This window comes from Opisthocomus hoazin, chromosome 28, assembly GCF_030867145.1.
Source record: "Opisthocomus hoazin isolate bOpiHoa1 chromosome 28, bOpiHoa1.hap1, whole genome shotgun sequence".
Classification (NCBI taxonomy): domain Eukaryota; kingdom Metazoa; phylum Chordata; class Aves; order Opisthocomiformes; family Opisthocomidae; genus Opisthocomus; species Opisthocomus hoazin.
Window position 1 is genome coordinate 3687078 of NC_134441.1, and position 17780 is coordinate 3704857.

At 68.1% G+C, this 17780-nt stretch overlaps 1 protein-coding gene across 1 annotated transcript; it reads left to right on the plus strand.

The window, feature by feature from the left end:
* The first annotated feature begins 485 nt into the window (after positions 1 to 485).
* On the plus strand, positions 486 to 16284 carry NPC1L1 (NPC1 like intracellular cholesterol transporter 1). Its single transcript, XM_075444867.1, has 19 exons — positions 486 to 796; positions 946 to 2483; positions 3549 to 3649; positions 4196 to 4368; positions 4445 to 4573; positions 4662 to 4844; positions 5228 to 5342; positions 6196 to 6323; positions 7493 to 7630; positions 8316 to 8405; positions 11927 to 12117; positions 12196 to 12323; positions 13383 to 13503; positions 13606 to 13661; positions 13745 to 13895; positions 13996 to 14227; positions 15661 to 15774; positions 15852 to 16014; positions 16094 to 16284. The coding sequence occupies exons 1-19, from the start codon at positions 743 to 745 to the stop codon at positions 16207 to 16209; spliced, it is 3921 nt and encodes a 1306-aa protein (XP_075300982.1). The 5' UTR covers positions 486 to 742; the 3' UTR covers positions 16210 to 16284.
* Positions 16285 to 17780: the final 1496 nt, after the last annotated feature.

Here is a 17780-nt window from a genome sequence, read left to right on the forward strand (position 1 = left end):
CGCTGCCGCGCCGGGGGACGGTCGGTGACGCAGGGGGGTGGCAAGCGGCGTCTCCCACGATGCCGGGCAAAGGTGCCAGGGCGTTTTATCAACGCCGAGGCCATAAACTGGGGTGAGGGCGCGGTGTGGGGGTGGCACTGCCAGCTTGGGGAGGGGGGCTCAGATCCCCCCCCGGGCGTCCCGGGGCTGGTACCGTGCTGCGGGTGCCGCCCTGCCCGTGGCAGGTGGTGCCGGGTGGGGTGCCCGTATCGCCCGCCATCTTATCGGGATTACGGCGTCTTATCGGGGTGACGGCATCTTATCGGGGGCCGCAGCCCGGTCCAAGGCTGCCTGCTGGCCCTGATCCCTGCCCGGCGCGGGGCGGGGGCTCTGGCACCTGCAGCCCCCCGCGGGCACGCCAGCTCCGGGCACGCCGCGCGGCACGGTGGGAGCCGGTTTCTCCGCCGCGTCCCCGGCGCCACGCTGCTGGGATGAGTTCCCGGCTCCCGAATTCTCCCCGTTTTCACCTCAAAACATGCGGCTGTGCCAGGGCGGCGGGGCGCCGGTTCCGGGGGCACGCAGGCACCTCCCCAGCAGCTATCGATCGGGGTTAATGATCACAAGGGCTTTACGGCTGCGCCGAGGGCTGATTGGCCTCGGCGCCGTCAGGCCAGCAGACCTCACCGGGGGTGCCGGGCGACCGCCCCGCAGGTGCCGGATCTTATAGGGCCCGGGCGGAACCGGCAGCGCCTTTTTGCCCAGGATGCCGGGCTCCGCCGCGCTGGCCGGCGCGGTGCTGGGCGCTCTCCTGGCGCTGGTAGGTGCCGGGATGCGGTGGGCGATGCGGTAAAGCCGTGGCGGTGGCTTGGAGGGGCTGGGGGTGGCTGTCGGTGCCGTTTGGTGGGGCTGGGTGCCGTGCCCCCCGGGACGGGGTGCTGCCCACCGCTCCCTCCTCGCTCGGCGCAGGCCGCCGCGACGCTGACGCCCATCCACCGCGCCGGTTACTGCGCCTTCTACGAGGAATGCGGCCGCAACCCGGAGGTGAACGTCTCGCTGGTGCAGTCCAACGTGCCGTGCCTCTCCAACACGCCGGCGCGGGCGGCCACGAGCGCGGTGCTGGCGCTGCTCCGCACCGTCTGCCCCGAGCTGGTGCGCGAGGACAACGAGACCACGTTCGTCTGCTGCAACCTGGCGCAGCTCAGCGCCCTGCAGCTCAGCGTCGCGCTCTCCGGCACCGTCCTCTCCCGCTGCCCGGCCTGCGCCAGGAATTTTGCCAACCTTTACTGCAACAACATCTGCAGCCCGGACCAGAGCCTCTTCACCAACGTCACCCGCGTCGTCAACCGCACCGCGGCGGACGGGACGCCGCAGCTCGCCGTCATCGAGTACCAGTGTTTTTACCGGCAGTATTACGCCGACGCCGCGTTCGCCTCCTGCAAGGGTGTCCGGTTGCCGGCTACCGGCGGTTACGCCATCGACACCATGTGCGGGCGTTACGGCGCCCGGCTCTGCACCACCCAGCGCTGGCTGGATTTCCAGGGGGATAAGAACAACGGGCTGGCGCCGCTGCAGATCGACTACCGCCTGGTGCCGAACGGCACGCAGCCCGGCGACGGCGTGGAGCCGCTGGGCGCGCAGGCCTGGCGCTGCGACCAGCCGCTCAGCGACGAGGAGCAGGCTTGCTCCTGCCAGGACTGCGCCGAATCCTGCCCGCCGGTGGCCGCTCCCGCCGACCCGCCGCCGCCCTTCCGCCTCGGCGACGCCGACGGCGCCTTGGTCCTCTGCGGGCTGCTCTTCGGCCTCCTCGCCATCGCCTTCGTCAGCGCCTTGCTGTGCCGCCGGCGGCGGTCCAAGGAGGGTTTCACGCCGCAGCCGGCAGCGCCGCGTGCCGCCGGCTGCTCGGCGCGGCTGGGCGACGCCAGCCACCGCGTCCTGGCGAGGGCTTTCCGCTGGTGGGGGACGCTGGTGGCGCGGCACCCCGCGGCGGTGCTGGCGGCGGCGGCGGTGCTGGCCGGCGGTTTGTCGGCCGGGTTGGTCACCCTGCGTCTCACCACCGACCCGGTGGAGCTGTGGTCGGCGCCGGGCAGCCGCGCCCGGCAAGAAAAAGCTTTTTACGACGAACACTTCGGTCCTTTCCTCCGCACCAACCAGGTGATCGTGACGGCGCCCGGGCAGCCCGGCTCCGGCTACGAGTCGGTGGTGCTGGGCGCCAAGAACTTCAGCGGGGTGCTGTCGGAGGAGGTGCTGCGGGCACTGCTGGAGCTGCAGGAGCAGCTGGCGGCCGCCACGGCGTGGGCTCCGGTGGCGGGCCGGGAGGTGACGCTGAGCGACGTCTGCTACGCCCCGCTCAACCCCAGCCAGCCCTCGCTGGGCGACTGCTGCGTCAACAGCGTCACCCAGTACTTCCAGAACAACGGCACCCGCCTGGCGCTGACGGCCACCCAGACCAGCGGCAAGGTGACCGGCACCGTCGACTGGCGCGACCACCTCATCTACTGCGTCAAGTGGGTGCCGCAGCCCAGGGGCTGGGGGGCAGGGGGGGGTGCTGGGCACGGCACGGTGCCCGTGGGGTGCTGGGCTTTGGGGCTGGGGTCCTATTGATGGGGTGCCCACCAAGGCACAGTGCCCATGGGGTGCCAGGCTTTGGGGCTGGGGTGCTATCGATGGGGTGCTCACCAAGGCACAGTGCCCATGGGATGTGGGGCTTTGGGGCTGGGGTGCTATCGATGGGGTGCTGGGCTTTGGGGCTGGGGGGGCTGGGGTGCTTTCTGTGGGGTGCCCACCACACCACGGTGCCTGTGGGGTGCTGGGCTTTGAGGCTGGGGTGGTATCAATGGGATGCCCAGCACAGCAAGGTGCCCATGGGGTCCTATTGATGGGGTGCTGGGCACGGCACAGTGCCCGTTGGGTGCTGGGCTTTGGGGTTGGGGTGCTGTCTGTGGGGTGCTGGGCACGGCATGGTGCCCGTGGGGCGCTGGGCTTTGGGGCTGGGGTGCTGGGGTGCTGTCTGTGGGGTGCCCACCATGGCACGGTGCCCATGGGGTCCTGAGCTCTGGGGATGGAGCAGTGTCTGCGGGGTGCCCAGCACAGCCGGGTGCCCACAGGGTCAGGGTGCTGGGCACAGGGTGCTGGGCACAGCACCGTTCCCGTGGGGTGCAGAGGTGTGGGGCTGGGATGATGCCCGTGGGGTGCGGGGCTGCACGTTGGGGTGCTGGGTACGTCACGGTGCCCATGGGGTGCCAGGCTTTGGGGTGCTGGTCTTTGGGGTGCTGGGTTTTGCATGGTGCCCACAGGGTGCTGGGCTTTGGGGTGTCAGGCTTTGGGGTGTCAGGCTTTGGGGTGCTGGGTTTTGGGGTGCTGGGCACGTCACAGTGTCCATGGGGTGCCAGGCTTTGGGGTGCTGGTCTTTGGGGTGCTGGGCTTTGCATGGTGCCCACAGGGTGCTGGGCTTTGGGGTGCTGGGCTTTGCACGGTGCCTGTGGGGTGCTGGGCCATGGGGCGGCCGGACGGCCGATCTGGGGCGACGCGCAGCGGGGCTGGGTGCTGACGCGGCGCCGTGTCCCCGCCAGCTCCCCGCTCTCCTTCAAGGACATCACGGCGCTGGAGCTGAGCTGCATGGCGCAGTACGGCGGGCCCGTCTTCCCCTACATCGCCCTGGGCGGCTACCCCGGTACGCGCCGGCTGGCACCCCGGGGGGGGATGTCACCCGGGGGGATGTGACCCCGGGTGGGATGTCACCCCAGATGGATGTCACCCCAGTGGGATGTCACCCCAGTGGGATGTCACCCTGGTGGGAAGTCACCCCGGGGGGATGTCACCCCAGGGGGATGTCCCCCCAGATGGGATGTCACCCTGGTGGGATGTGACCTTGGGTGGATGTCACCCCAGTGGGCTGTCACCCCAGTGGGCTGTCACCCCGGTGGGCTATCACTCTGGTTGGGCTGTCCCCCCGGTGGGCTGTCCCCCCAGTGGGCTGTCACCCCGGTGGGATGTCTCCCCGAGTGGGATGTCACCCTGGGTGGGCTGTCCCCCCTGGTGGGATGTCACCCCGGTGGGCTGTCACCCCGAGTGGGATGTCCTCCTGCTGGGATGTCACCCCGCATTGACTGTCACCCCGGGTGCGATGTCACCCTGGTGGGATGCCACCCCGCATTGGCTGTCACCCTGGGTGGGCTGTCCCCCCCGGGGGTGCGAGTGTCACCCGCTGTCCCCGCAGACTCGGAGTACACGGAGGCGGAGGCGCTGATCGTCACCTACTCCCTCAACAACTTCCCCCGCGACGACCCCCGCCACGAGTGGGTACTGAGCTGGGAGAGCCGCTTCCTGGAGGTGGTGGGCGACTTCCAGCGCACCCACAGCCCCAACCTCTCCGTCGCCTTCATGGCCGAGGTCAGGCACCCGCCGAGCGGGGTGGGGGGCACCCGCGGGAGCCCGGCCACCCCCTCACCGGGCTCCGTCCCGGCAGCGCTCGCTGGAGGACGAGATCAACCGCACCACGGCGGACGACATCCCCGTCTTCGCCGTCAGCTACCTGGTGGTCTTCGTCTACATCGCCCTGGCGCTGGGCGAGTACACGGCCTGGCGCCGCGTCCTGGTAGGCACCGGGGCGGCTCGGGGACGGGGGGACACCCCGGGGTGCCCCGGTGGGTGCTGAGCGGTGGGTTCGTCCCCCCCCGGTGCAGGTGGAGTCGAAGGTGACACTGGCGCTGGGCGGCATTGCCGTGGTGCTGGGCGCCGTCTTCGCCTCCATGGGCTTCCTGGCGCTGCTGGGGCTGCCTTCGTCGCTCATCATCATCGAGGTCGTGCCCTTCCTCGTCCTCGCCGTGGGCGCCGACAACATCTTCATCTTCGTGCAGGAGTACCAGGTGGGAGGGGGGCACCCGGGGGGGGCACGGGGACGCCTCGGGGATGGGGGCACCCCACGGGGCGCAGGGTCACCCTTGGGTGGGGGGGATCCCCCCGGGGTGCAGGGTCACCCTTGGGTGGGGGGATCCCCACGGGGCGCGAGGTCCCTGGGGTCAGGGGATCCCCACGGGGCACAGGGTCATCCTTGGGTGGGGGGATCCCCACGGGGTATGGGGTCTCCGGGGTGAGGGGATCACCACGGGGCATGGGGCCACCCTTGGGTGGGGGGGGATCCCCACAGGGAGCGGGGTCACCTTTGGGTGTGGGATCCCCCCGGGGCGCGGGGTCCCCGGGGCAGGGGGTCCCGCGGCGGGTGCCCCCTCCTCACCGCCCCGGCCAGCAGCAGTCGCAGCGGGAGCCGGGGGAGACGCGGGAGCAGCACATCGGGCGGGTGCTGGCGCGGGTGGCACCCAGCATGCTGCTCTGCAGCCTCTCCGAGGTCATCTGCTTCCTCCTGGGTGAGCGGGGGCACGGGGGGGACAGGAGGGGTGCGGGGGCACAGGGACAAGGAGGTGACGGGGGGACATGGGGGGCATAGGCTGGGTACAGGGACATAAAGGGACACAGGGAGCACAGGGACACGCAGGGCACGGGGACAGGGGGTACGGGGTGGGCACAGGGACGGGAGGGCACAAGGACACGGGGGGAGTCACAGGGACACGGGGGGTACAGGGACATGAGATGAGGGGTACAGGGGCACAGGGCGGGCACAGGGATACAGGGGGCATGGGGACATGGGGGCACAGAGGACACAGGGGGGGCACAGGGACACAGGGGTCACAGGGACACGGGGGGTACAGGGACATGAGATGAGGGGTACAGGAGCACAGGGCGGGCACAGGGATACGGGGGGCATGGGGACATGGGGGCACAGAGGACACAGCGTGGGCACAGGGACACAGGGGTCATAGGGACACAGGGTGGGCACAGGGACATGGGGACACAGGGGGGGCATGGGGGCACAGGGGGGGTCACAGGGGCACAGGGACATGAAGGCACAGGGTGGGCACAGGGACACGGGGTGGGCACAGGGCGGGTCACAGGGACATACGGTGGGCACAGGGGCACAGGGTGGGCACAGGGGCACATGGGTGTCAGAGGGACACAGAGGCACAGGGTGGGCATGGGGGGGTCACAGGGACACAGGGTGGGCACAGGGACACAGGGTGGGCATAGGGCGGTCACAGGGACACAGGGTGGGCACAGGGGGCACAGGGACACGGCCCTCGCAGCCGGCTCGGTGCACGCCGTGGGTGGGGGTGCCGGGGTGGGGGGGTGCAGGCGCGGGGCTGCTGACGCCGGTGCCCGCAGGCGCCCTCTCCTCCATGCCCGCCGTCCGCACCTTCGCCCTCACGGCCGCCTTGGCCATCGCCTTCGACTTCCTGCTCCAGATATCGGGGTTCGTCGCCCTGTTGGCCCTCGACGTCCGGCGGCAGGAGGTGCGGCGCCCCAGGGGGCACGGGTGGGCCCACAGTGGGCATGGGGTGCCCAGGGCGGGCATAGGGTGTCTGAGGGTGTCTGGGGTTGGCATGGGGTGCCCATGGAAATCAGAGTCCCCCAAGGTGGGCGTGGGTTGCCCAGGGTGAATATGGGGTGCCCAGGGACATGAGGGTGCCCAGGGTGGGCATGGGGTGCCCATGGGCTTGACGGTGTCTGGGGTTGGCATAGGGTGGGCATGGAAATTGGGGTCCTCAGGGTGGGTATGGTTGTCCAGGGTGGGCGTGGGGTGCCCGTGGGCACGAGGGTTGGCATGGGGTGCCCTTAGACATCGTGGTGCCCAGAGCGGGTATGGGGTGCCCAGAGACATGAGGGTGCCCAGGCTGGACACGGGGTGCATGTGGGGTGCCCAGGGTGGGTGTGGGGTTCCCAGGGTGGTCATGGGGGTGCCCAGGGTGAATATGGGGTGCCCAGGGACATGAGGGTGCCCAGGCTGGACATGGGGTTCATGTGGGGTTCCCAGGGTGGGTGTGGGGTCCCCAGGGTGGTCATGGGATGCCCAGGGTGGGCGGGGGTTGGGTATGGAGTGCCCAGGGTGACTATGGGGTTCCCAGGGTGATCATGGAGTGCCCAGGGTGAGTGTGGGGTGCCCAGGGTGGGTGTGGGGTTCCCAGGGTGGTCATGGGGTGTTCAGGGTGACTATGGGGTGCCCAAGGATGTGAGGGTGCCCAAGGTGGTCATGGGGTTCCCAGGGTGGTCATGGGGTGCCCGGGGTGACTATGGGGTGCCCAGGGTGGGCACAGGGTGGGTATGGGGCAACTGGGGTAGGTGTGGGGTTCCCAGGATGTTCATGGGCTGTTCAGGGTGACTATGGGGTGCCCAGTGTGACTATGGGGCGCCCAGGGTGGGCATGGGGTGGGTATGGGGCAACTGGGATGGGTGTGGGGTTCCCAGGGTGGTCATGGGGCGCCCAGGGTGAGTATGGGGTGCCCAGGGGTGTGAGGGTCCCCACGGTGGGCACAGGGTGCCCATGGGCTTGATGGTGTCCGGGGTTGGTATAGGGTGGGCATGGAAATTGGGGTCCCCATAGTGGGTGTGGGGTGCCTATGGGCATGAGGGTCGGCATGGGGTGCCCGGGGACCCCGGGGTGCCAGCCGGGCTCTGCCCGCAGGCCGCCCGCTTTGACCTCTGCTGCTGCTGCGGGATGGAGAAGGGGGGTCCCGCGGGGCCGGGGGTCCGGCTGCTGCGCCCGCTGCTGCGCCGCTGCCTCGCTCCGCTGCTGCTGCACCGCCTGGCGCGCCCCGTGGTGGTGAGGGGCACGGGGGGGCACGGAGTCGGGGGGTCAGGGGGCATGTGGGGTGTAGGGGGAGGGTTTGGGGGGGGGGGCATAGGGGTGTCGAGATGTCTGGGGGTTGTGGGGTGGGGCATGGGGGGTCCTGGAGGGTCCTAGGGTGGTCTAGGGGGGGATCATATATGGGGGGGGGTGTCCTTGAGAGGCTGGGGGGGGCGATGGGGGTGTGGATGTGTCTGGGGGTTGAAAATGTGGGCTGTGAGAAGGGTTCTGGGGGGCCTGGGGAGGTCTGGGGGGGGATCATATATGGGGGGGGTCCTTGAGAGGTTGGGGGAGGAAGATGGGGGTGTGGATGTGTCTGGGGGTTGGAATTGTGGGCTATAAGGGGGGGTTCTGGGGGGCTTGGGGAGGTCTAGGGGGGGCATGGGTTTGTGGGGGGGTCCTTAAGGGGCTGGGGGTGTCAACTTTTCTTAGGGTTGGAGGGGGGGTGGGGGGTGGGGGTGTCTGGAGGGTCCTGGGAGGTGGGGGGCTTGCGGGGACTGGCCGTGGGGGTGTGGGGATATGGGGGGGACATGCCATAGGGGGGTTGGGGGCCCCTGGAGGACTCCAGGTGGTTTGGGGGGCTGTGGCGGTGTTCCCAGCGGATCTGGGGGGTCCTGGGGGGGTCCCGGGGTGCCCTGACAGGGGGGTGCTGCCGCCGCAGGTGCTGCTCTTCCTCTTCCTGGCCTGCGCCGGGCTCTACCTCATGCTGCAGGTGCCCGTGGGGCTGGACCAGGAGCTCTCCATGCCCAAGGTGGGCCTGGCCCCGGGCACCCCCGGGCTGGGGACAGCGGGGCACGTGTGGGGACACCAGGGGGGGACATGGCTGCTGTGGGGGTGCCTGGGACAGTACAGCCCCGTATGGGCGCAGCGTGGGGATGACCTGGCCCCGAACGGGGATGCGCAGGGGTGGCATGGCCACATGCAGGGATGTGCAGGGGTGGTATGGCCCTGTAAAGGGATGTATGGGGACAGTATGGCCCTGTACAGGGACAGCGTGGCACCTTATAGCGTGGTGTGGTCCCATACGGGGACGCACAGGGGTGACTTGTCCCCATATGGGGATGTACAGGGGTTGTATGGCCCCATATAGGGATGCATGGGGACCATATGGCCCCGTATAGGGACAGGGTGGCACCTTATAGCACAGCGTGGCCCCATATGGGGACGCCAGGAGTGGTATGGGCCCATAAAGGGATGTATGAGGACAGTATGGCCCTGTATAGGGACAGTGTGGCATCTTATAGCACGGCCTGGCCCCATACGGGGATGTACAGGGGTGGTATAGCCTCATATAGGGGTGCACAGGAGTTGTATGACCACATATAGGGATGCATGGGGACCGTATGGCCCTGTATAGGGACAGGATGGCACCTTATAGCACGGCGTGGCCCCATATGGGGATGCATAGCAGTGGTATGGCCACATATAGGAATGCACAGGGGTGGCACAGCCCCATATAGGGATGTGCAGGGGTGGTATGGTCCCACATAGGCATGCATGGGGACCGTATGGCCCTGTATAGGGACAGGGTGGCACCTTATAGCACGGCGTGGTCCCATATGGGGATGCACAGGGGTGACACGGGCCCGTATGGGGATGCATTGGGTGGTATGGCCCCATATAGGGATGTATGGGGGACAGTATGGCTGTGTATAGGGACAGTGTGGCACCTTATCGCATGGTGTGGCCCCAGATGGGGATGTGCAGGGGTGTCCTGGCCCCGTATGGGGATGCACAGGGGTGGCTTGGCCCCATACAGGGACACATGGAGACCGTATGGCTCTGTATAGGGACAGCGTGACACCTTATAGCATGGCCTGGCCCCATATGGGGACATACAGGGGTGTCCTGGCCCCATATAGCGATGTGCAGGGGTGGTATGGCCCCACATAGGTATGCATGGGGACCGTATGGCTCTGTGTAGGAACACCTTATAGCATGCTGTGGCCCCATATGGGGATGCACAGGGGCAGTATGGCCTTGTATAGGGACAGTGTGACACATTATATCATGGCCTGGCCCCATATATGGACACCCAGGGGTGGTATGGCCACAAATAGCGATGCACAGGGGTGGTATGGCCCCATACAGGGATGTATGGGGACAGTATGGCTCTGTATAGGGACAGCGTGGCACATTATAGCATGGTCTGGCACCATACGGGGACGCACACGGGTGGCTTGGCCCCATATGGGGATGTACAGGGGTCTCCTGGCACCGTATAGGGATGTATGGGGACCGTATGGCTCTGTATAGGGACAGCGTGGCACCTTATAGCATGGCCTGGCCCTATATGGGGACGTACAGGGGTCTCCTGGCCCCGTATGGGGACACACAGGGGTGGTATGGCCCCATATAGGAATGCATGGGGACCCTATGGCTCTGTATAGGGACAGGGTGGCACATTATAGCATGGCCTGGCCCCATATGGGGACGCACAGAGATGGCACAGCCCCATACGGGGACGCACAGGGTTGGTATGGGCTCATATGGGGATGCAAAGGGGTGGTATGGCCACATATAGGGGCACATAGGGACCGTATGGCCCTGTATAGGGACAGTGTGGCACCTTATAGCATGGCCTGGCCTCATATGGGGACGCACAGAGATGGCACAGCCCCATATGGGGACGCACGGGGCTGGTATGAGTTCATATGGGGATGCACAGGAGTGGTATGGCCACATATAGGGGCACATAGGGACCATATGGCCCTGTATAGGGACAGCGTGGCACCTTATAGCGTGTTGTGGTCCCATATGGGGATGCACAGGGGTGGCTTGGCCCCATATGGGGATGCACAGGGCTGGTATGGCCCCATACAGGGACACATAGAGACCATATGGCTCTGTATAGGGACAGCGTGACACCTTATAGCATGGCCTGGCCCCACATGGGGACGTACAGGGGTGTCCTGGCCCCATATAGCGATGTGCAGGGGTTGTATGGCCCCACATAGGTATGCATGGGGACCGTATGGCTCTGTATAGTGACAGTGTGGCACCTTATAGCATGGCCTGGCCCCATATGGGGACGTACAGGGCTGGTATGGGCTCATACGGGGATGCACAGGAGTGGTATGGCCACATATAGGGGTACATAGGGACCATATGGCCCTGTATAAGGACAGAGTGTCACCTTATAGCGTGTTGTGGTCCCATATGGGGACGTACAGGGGTGACCTGGCCCCGAACGGGGATGCACAGGGTGGTATGGCCCCATACAGGGATGTATGGGGACAGTACGACCCTGTATAGGGACCGTGTGGCACCTTATAGCGTGGTGTGGCCCTGTATGGGGACGCACAGGGGTGGCTTGGCCCCATATGGGGATGTACAGTGGTTGTATGGCCCTATATAGGGATGCATGGGGACTATATGGCCCCGTATAGGGACAGGGTGGCACCTTATAGCACAGCGTGGCCCCATATGGGGACGTCAGGAGTGGTATGGGCCCATAAAGGGATGTATGAGGACAGTATGGCCCTGTATAGGGATGTATGGGGACCGTATGGCTCTGTATAGGAACAGTGTGGCACCTTATAGCATGGCCTGGCCCCATATGGTGACGTACAGGTGTCTCCTGGCCCTGTATGGGGATGCACAGGGGTGGTATGGCCACATATAGGGGCACATAGGGACCGTATGGCCCTGTATAGGGACAGCGTGGCACCTTATAGCGTGTTGTGGTCCCATATGGGGATACACAGGGCTGGTATGGCCCCATACAGGGACACATAGAGACCATATGGCTCTGTATAGGGATAGCGTGACACCTTATAGCATGGCCTGGCCCCATATGGGGACGTACAGGGCTGGTATGGGCTCATATGGGGATGCACAGGGGTGGTATGGCCACATATAGGGGTACATAGGGACCGTATGGCCCTGCATAGGGACAGGGTGGCACCTTATAGCATGGCCTGGCCCCATATGGGGACGTACAGGGCTGGTATGGGCTCAAATGGGGATGCACAGGGGTGGTATGGCCACATATAGGAATGCATGGGGACAGTGTGGCCCTGTATAGGGACAGCGTGGCACCTTATAGCGTGGTGTGGCCCCAGATGGGGATGCACAGCAGTGGTATGGCCTCGTATAGGGATGCAAAGGGACCGTATGGCCCTGTATAGGGACAGTGTGGCACCTTATAGCATGGCCTGGCCCCATATGGGGACGCACAGGGGTCCCCTGGCCCCACCCGGGGCTGCCCGGGGTGGTGTGGCCCCCCCGGCGGGTGCAGGCGCGGCAGCTGAGGGTGCCGGGTGCCCGCAGGACTCCTACATGCTGCAGTACTTCGCCGCCCTCAACCAGTACCTGGCGGTGGGGCTCCCCACCTACTTCGTCACCACCGGCGGCTACGACTTCTCCTCCACCAACGGCACCAACGGCATCTGCTCCAGCGCCGGCTGCGACTCCGACTCCCTCACCAACACCATCCAGTACGCCACGCTCTTCTCCAACGTGTGAGTGGGGTCGGGGGGCGCGGGGCGGGCGGGCGGCCGGGGTCCCGCCAGGCTCCTGCCAGCCCTGCTCCCGCCCAGGTCCTACATCGCCATCCCCGCCAACTCCTGGGTGGACGACTTCCTGGACTGGCTCAACCCCACCGGGCGCTGCTGCCGCATCCACCGGTTCGGCAACCTCACCGGGGAGTTCTGTCCTTCCACCAGCAGTGAGTGGGCAGCGAGGCGCTGGGGGGACGCCGCCGCGGCCGCTGAGGGCACGGGAGGTCTACACCGTGGTGGCCGTTGGGTGTATGTTGGGTGCCCACCATGGTGGCCGTTGGGTGTGCATAATGGCGGCCACTGGGAACACATGAGGTCTACGGCATGGTGGCTGTTGGGTGTACGTAGGGTGCTCACCATGGCGGCTGTTGGGTGCCCAACATGGTGTCAATTAGGGGCACATGAAGTCTACACTGTGGTGGCCATGGACTGCATGTTGGGTGCCCACCATGGCAGCTTTTGGGTGCCCACCACGGTGGCCATAAGGGGCACATGAAGTCTACACCATGGTGGCTGTGGACTGTATGTTGGGTGTCAATCATAGGACCTGTCCAGTGTACATTGGGTGCCCACCATGACAGCTGTAGGGCGTACGTTGGTTGCCCACCATGGCAGCTGTTAGGTGTACACTGGGTGCCCACCATGGCGGCTGTTGGGTGCCCACCATGGTGGCCGTTAGGGGCACATGAAGTCTACACTGTGGTGGCCATGGAGTGTACATTGGGTGTCCATCATAGGGCCCGTCCAGTGTACGTTGGGTGCTCACCATGGCGGCTGCTGGATGTACATTGGGTGCTCACCATGGCGGCTGTTGGGTGCCCATCATGGTGGCCTCTGGGGGCACATGCAGTCTCCATCATGGTGGCCACGGAGTGTACGCTGGATGCCCATCACGCTGCCCGTTGGGCATACATTGGGTGCCCACCATGACAGCCATTGGGTGCACGGAAGGTCCCCACTCTGGAGGTTATTGGATGTGCGTAGGGTGCCCATTGGATGCCCACCATGGGTCCGCTGGGAGACCCTTGGGATCCCACCGAGCGCCATCAGGTGCCCGTTGGACGCCCACCACGGTGCCCACTGAGTACCTTTGGCTGTGCACTGGTTGCCTACTGGTGTGCCACAGCGTTCCTCGGGTGCCTGTTGAGGTGTCCCTTGGGGTCCCTCGGGTGGCCGTCATGGTTTTGGTGGGTGCCCCGGGGTGCTGAGCGCGGCCGTGCCCGCAGGTGACCTCAGCTGCCTGGGTGGGCAGTGCCTGAACGCCACGCGGCGCCCGACGGTGGAGGAGTTTGAGCGGTTCCTGCCCTGGTTCCTCCACGACCGCCCCACGCTGCAGTGCGCCAAAGGGTAGGTGCCACCCGGGGGGGCACCCACCATGGCGGGGGGGGCACCCACGTACCCGTGGACACCGCCGTGGGTGCCCCCTCACCCCTCGCCCCCTCCCCGCAGCGGTCTGGGCGCCTACGACACGGCGGTGAGCATGGACGCCAACGGCACCATCCTGGGTGAGCGCGGGGCGGGCGAGGCGGGGGTCGGGGGCACCCCGGGGTGCCCTGCTGACCCCCCCACCCCCCACCCCACCCATCAGCCTCCCGCTTCATGGCGTACCAGAGCCCGCTGCGCACCTCGCAGGAGTACACGGCGGCGCTGCGGGCTGCCCGCGCCCTGGCCGAGGAGATCACCGCCACGCTGCGCCGCGTGCCCGGCACCCGCCCCGACTTCCGCGTCTTCCCCTACACGTAAGCGCCCGCCGCCGGATGGGGTTGCTGGGGCGCGGGGTGCCCGGCGTCGGGGTGCCCGGCGTCGGGGTGCCAGCGCGGCGGTGACGCTCCCCGGCAGGGTGACCTACGTCTACTACGAGCAGTACCTGACGGTGGTGGCCGAGGGCGTGGTGACGCTGGCGCTCTGCCTGGTGCCCACCTTCGCCGTCTCCTTCCTGCTGCTGGGCATGGACCTGCGCTCCAGCGCCGCCACCCTCCTCACCATCGCCATGATCCTGGTGGACACCGTGGGCGCCATGGCCCTCTGGGGCGTCCCCTACAACGCTGTGGCCCTCATCAACCTCGTGGCGGTGCGGGGACCTGGGGCGTGTGGGGTGGCACGGGGACCTGGGGCATGTGGGGTAGCATGGGGACCTGGGGCGCGTGGGGTGGCACGGGGACCTGGGGCGTGTGGGGTGGCAGAGGGGTTTGGGGCACACGGGGTGGCTGTGGGGGTACAGGAGGTGGCAGAGGGACCTGTGACAGGCAGGGTGACACGGGGACAGAGCGGCGTGGGGCGTGCAGGGTGTCACAGGGGACTCGGACACGCAGGAAGGCAGGGCAGTGTGGGCATGGGGACATGTAGGGTGGCACAGGGGCTTGCGAGGGGACATGGGGACCTGGGGCACACATGGTGGCATGGGGACCTGGTCCATGTGCGGTAGCACAAGGATTTGGGGCACATGGCGTGGCACGGGGACCTGGGGCACATGGGGTGGCACACGGGGTGGCTGCGGGGGTACAGGAGGTGGCAGAGGGACCCAGGGTGCACAGGGTGACACGGGGACAGAGCAGAGAGAGCAGTGTGGGGCATGAGGGGTGGCACAGGGGACTTGGAGACGCAGGACAGCAGCGTGGCATGGTCACAGGTACATGTGGGGTGGCATGGGGGCTTGGCATGGGGACACAGGGACCTGGGGCACACATGGTGGCACTGGGACGTGGCGCACATGGGGTAGCAGAGGGATTTGGGGCACGTGGGGTGGCTGTGGGGGTCCGGGAGGTGGCAGACGGACGTGGGATGCACAGAGTGACACGGGGACAGAGCGGCGTGGGGCGTGTGGGGTGGCACGGGGGACTCAGACACGCAGGGTGGCAGGGTGCTGTGGGCACGGGGACATGTGGGGTGGCACGGGGGGCTTGCGAGGGTGCACGGGGACCTGGAACACATGGGATGGCACTGGGTTTTGGGGCACACCGGGTGACACGGGGACCTGGGGCACGTGGGGTGGCTGTGGGGGTTCAGGAGGTGGCAGAGGGACATGGGATGCACAGAGTGACACAGGGACAGAGCAGCGTGAGGCCCGTGGGGTGGCACGGGGGACTTGGACACACAGCCCGGCAGGGTGGTGTGGGTATGGGGACATGTGGGGTGGCACGGGGGCTTGGGATGGGGACACAGGGACCTGGGACACCCATGGTGGCACGGGGATTTGGGGCACACGGGGTGGCATGGGGACCTGTTCCACGTGGGGCAGCAGACGGATTTGGGGCAGATGGCGTGGCTGTGGGGGTCCGGGAGGTGGCAGAGGGACCTGTGACAGGCAGGGTGACACGGGGACAGAGCGGCGTGTGGCACGTGGGGTGGCACAGGGACTCATCCAGGCAGGCCGGCCGGGCGCTGCGGGCACGGGGCCGCGCTGGGGGGCACCCGGGCGAGGCGGGGGGCAGCGGGGCCGGCCAGGCGCCCCGTCCCGGCGCAGCCCCCCCGGGTGCCCCCCGGGTGACGGCCCCGTCCCCGCAGGCCGTGGGCATCTCGGTGGAGTTCGTCTCCCACCTCACCTGCGCCTTCGCCCTCAGCACCCAGCCCGGCCGGGCGGCGCGAGCCGCCGACGCCCTCGTCACCATGGGCAGCAAGGTGGGCACGGCTGGGGGGGGACAACGGCCGCGGGGGGGTCCCGGGGACCCTGCCACGCTGACCCTGTCCCCGCGCAGGTGGTGGCCGGGGTGGCCCTGACCAACCTGCCCGGCATCGTGGTGCTGGCCTTCGCCAAGGCCCAGCTCATCCAGATCTTCTTCTTCCGCCTCAACCTCATCATCACCCTGGTGGGGCTGGCCCACGGCCTCCTCTTCCTCCCCGTCCTCCTCAGCTACGTGGGTAAGGGTCCCCCCCAGCCCCCCCGAGCGGTGCCCGGTCCCCCCTGCAGGACCCAGCACCATCCCCATCGTCCCCGCAGGACCCAGCCCGCGGGTGCCGGCGGGGGACACGCAGGGGGACACCAAGGGGGTCGCGGGGCTGGCCCTCGGCAACCCCGGCTTCCAGGAGAAGGCCCCGGGCTCCGGGCCGGGCTGAGCCCCCCCACCCCGCCACCACCTCTGCTTTTTCTATTGCTGCTGTATTTAAACTGGTTTTCTCAGAGCCTGAACTGGGTTTAACTGGGGGGGGTGTGTGTGTGTGTGTGTGGAGGAACCTCGTACAGAAACGTCTCTGGGCTCTGACGCGGCCCAGGGTCGGGGATGCGTGGGGCAGGAGGGGACGGCGGGGACGAGGCACCCCACGCCGTGGGGGGCACAGGGGCGATGGGGCCACGTGGGGCACAGGGGGGCACCGGGATGGGGCACACAGGGGCGTGTGGGGCACACGGGCACCGTGCGGCTGCGTGGGGCTCGGGGGGGGACAGGGACACTGGGAGCAGCCCCATGGGGTGCGCAAGGGCGCAGCGGGGCCAGGCCCCTCCCATGGCACCAGTGCCCCCCAACCCCTCGGTGCTGGGGGTACTTGTAGGGCCGGGGTGGGCCCTGTCACCGCGTGGCCGCCCCACACGTCCCCGGCTGCGCCCCGCGTCCGGGGGCCCCCCGAGCTCCTGCCCTCCACGGCCCCGGCCCCACGGCCCAGCCCCATGGACGCCCTCATGCCCCACGCGTCCCCATCCCTGGGCAGCCTGTCCCCGCCATGCCCGTGTGCCCCACATGTCCCTGTCCCCCGTGTCCCTATGCCCCACACGCCCCCATCCCCAAGACACCCGTGGGCCCCACATGTCCCTGTGCCCCACATGTCCTCGTCCCCATGATGCTCATGGGCCCCACATGTCCCTGTCCCGTGTCCCAGTGCCCCACATGTCCCCATCCCCATGACGCCCATGTGCCCCACAAGTCCCTGTCTCCCGTGTCCCCATTCCTGTGACACCCATGTGCCCCACACGTCCCTGTCCCCAGTGTCCCTGTGCCCCACACGTCCCCATCCCCACAACACCTCCGTGCCCCCCACCCCGCCCCACGGCCCTAGTGCCCCCCGTGTCCCTGTCCCCCCGCACCCCTCATGTCCGCGCCGCCACCCCCCTGCCCCCCCGCTGTGCAGGGACAGCCCGCGGTGGGTAATAGGGGGGGCAGGGCTGGGAGGGGGTTCATAAGGGGAGGGGGGGAAGGTCCAAGCCCCCCCGGGCTCACCCTGAGGCGGGCGGGGCCGGGGCACGGCCTGGGGGGGCACACGGGAGGAGGGCCCCGGGCTCCCCGCGGCCCCGCGGGCTCCCCGCGGCCCCGCAGCCTCCCGCGCCCGGCCGGGTCCCCGCGCCCGGCCGGGTCCCCGCGCCCGGCGTCCCCCGCTGTCCCCGGAGCCCCCCGCCCGCTGCTCTCCCCCCGGGCCCGGCCCTCACTCGCAGCGCTGAGGCAGCCGCGGGCGCCGCCATCTTGGCACGGGGAGGCGGGGGCGGGCGCGGCGGCGCCCCCTGGCGGGTGGAGGCCACCGGGGAGGACCGGGGGTAGCGGGGGGGGGGGCGGGCCCGGCGGCGCCCCCTGGCGGGTGGAGGCCGCCGGGGAGGACCGGGGGTAGCGGGGGGGCGGTACTGGGGGTACCGGGGGGTACTGGGGGTACTGGGAGGGGTGGTACTGGGGGAGAGCTGGGAGGAGCGGGGGATACTGGTTGGA

Excerpts from the sequence above, each read along its gene's own strand:
- NPC1L1 (XM_075444867.1), top strand. The coding sequence starts at position 743 with ATGCCGGGCTCCGCCGCGCTGGCCGGCGCGGTGCTGGGCGCTCTCCTG. Across the intron at positions 4,369-4,444 it reads CCGTCGCCTTCATGGCCGAG|CGCTCGCTGGAGGACGAGAT; the intron begins GTCAGGCACCCG and ends CCGTCCCGGCAG. Across the intron at positions 4,845-5,227 it reads TCTTCGTGCAGGAGTACCAG|CAGTCGCAGCGGGAGCCGGG; the intron begins GTGGGAGGGGGG and ends CCCGGCCAGCAG.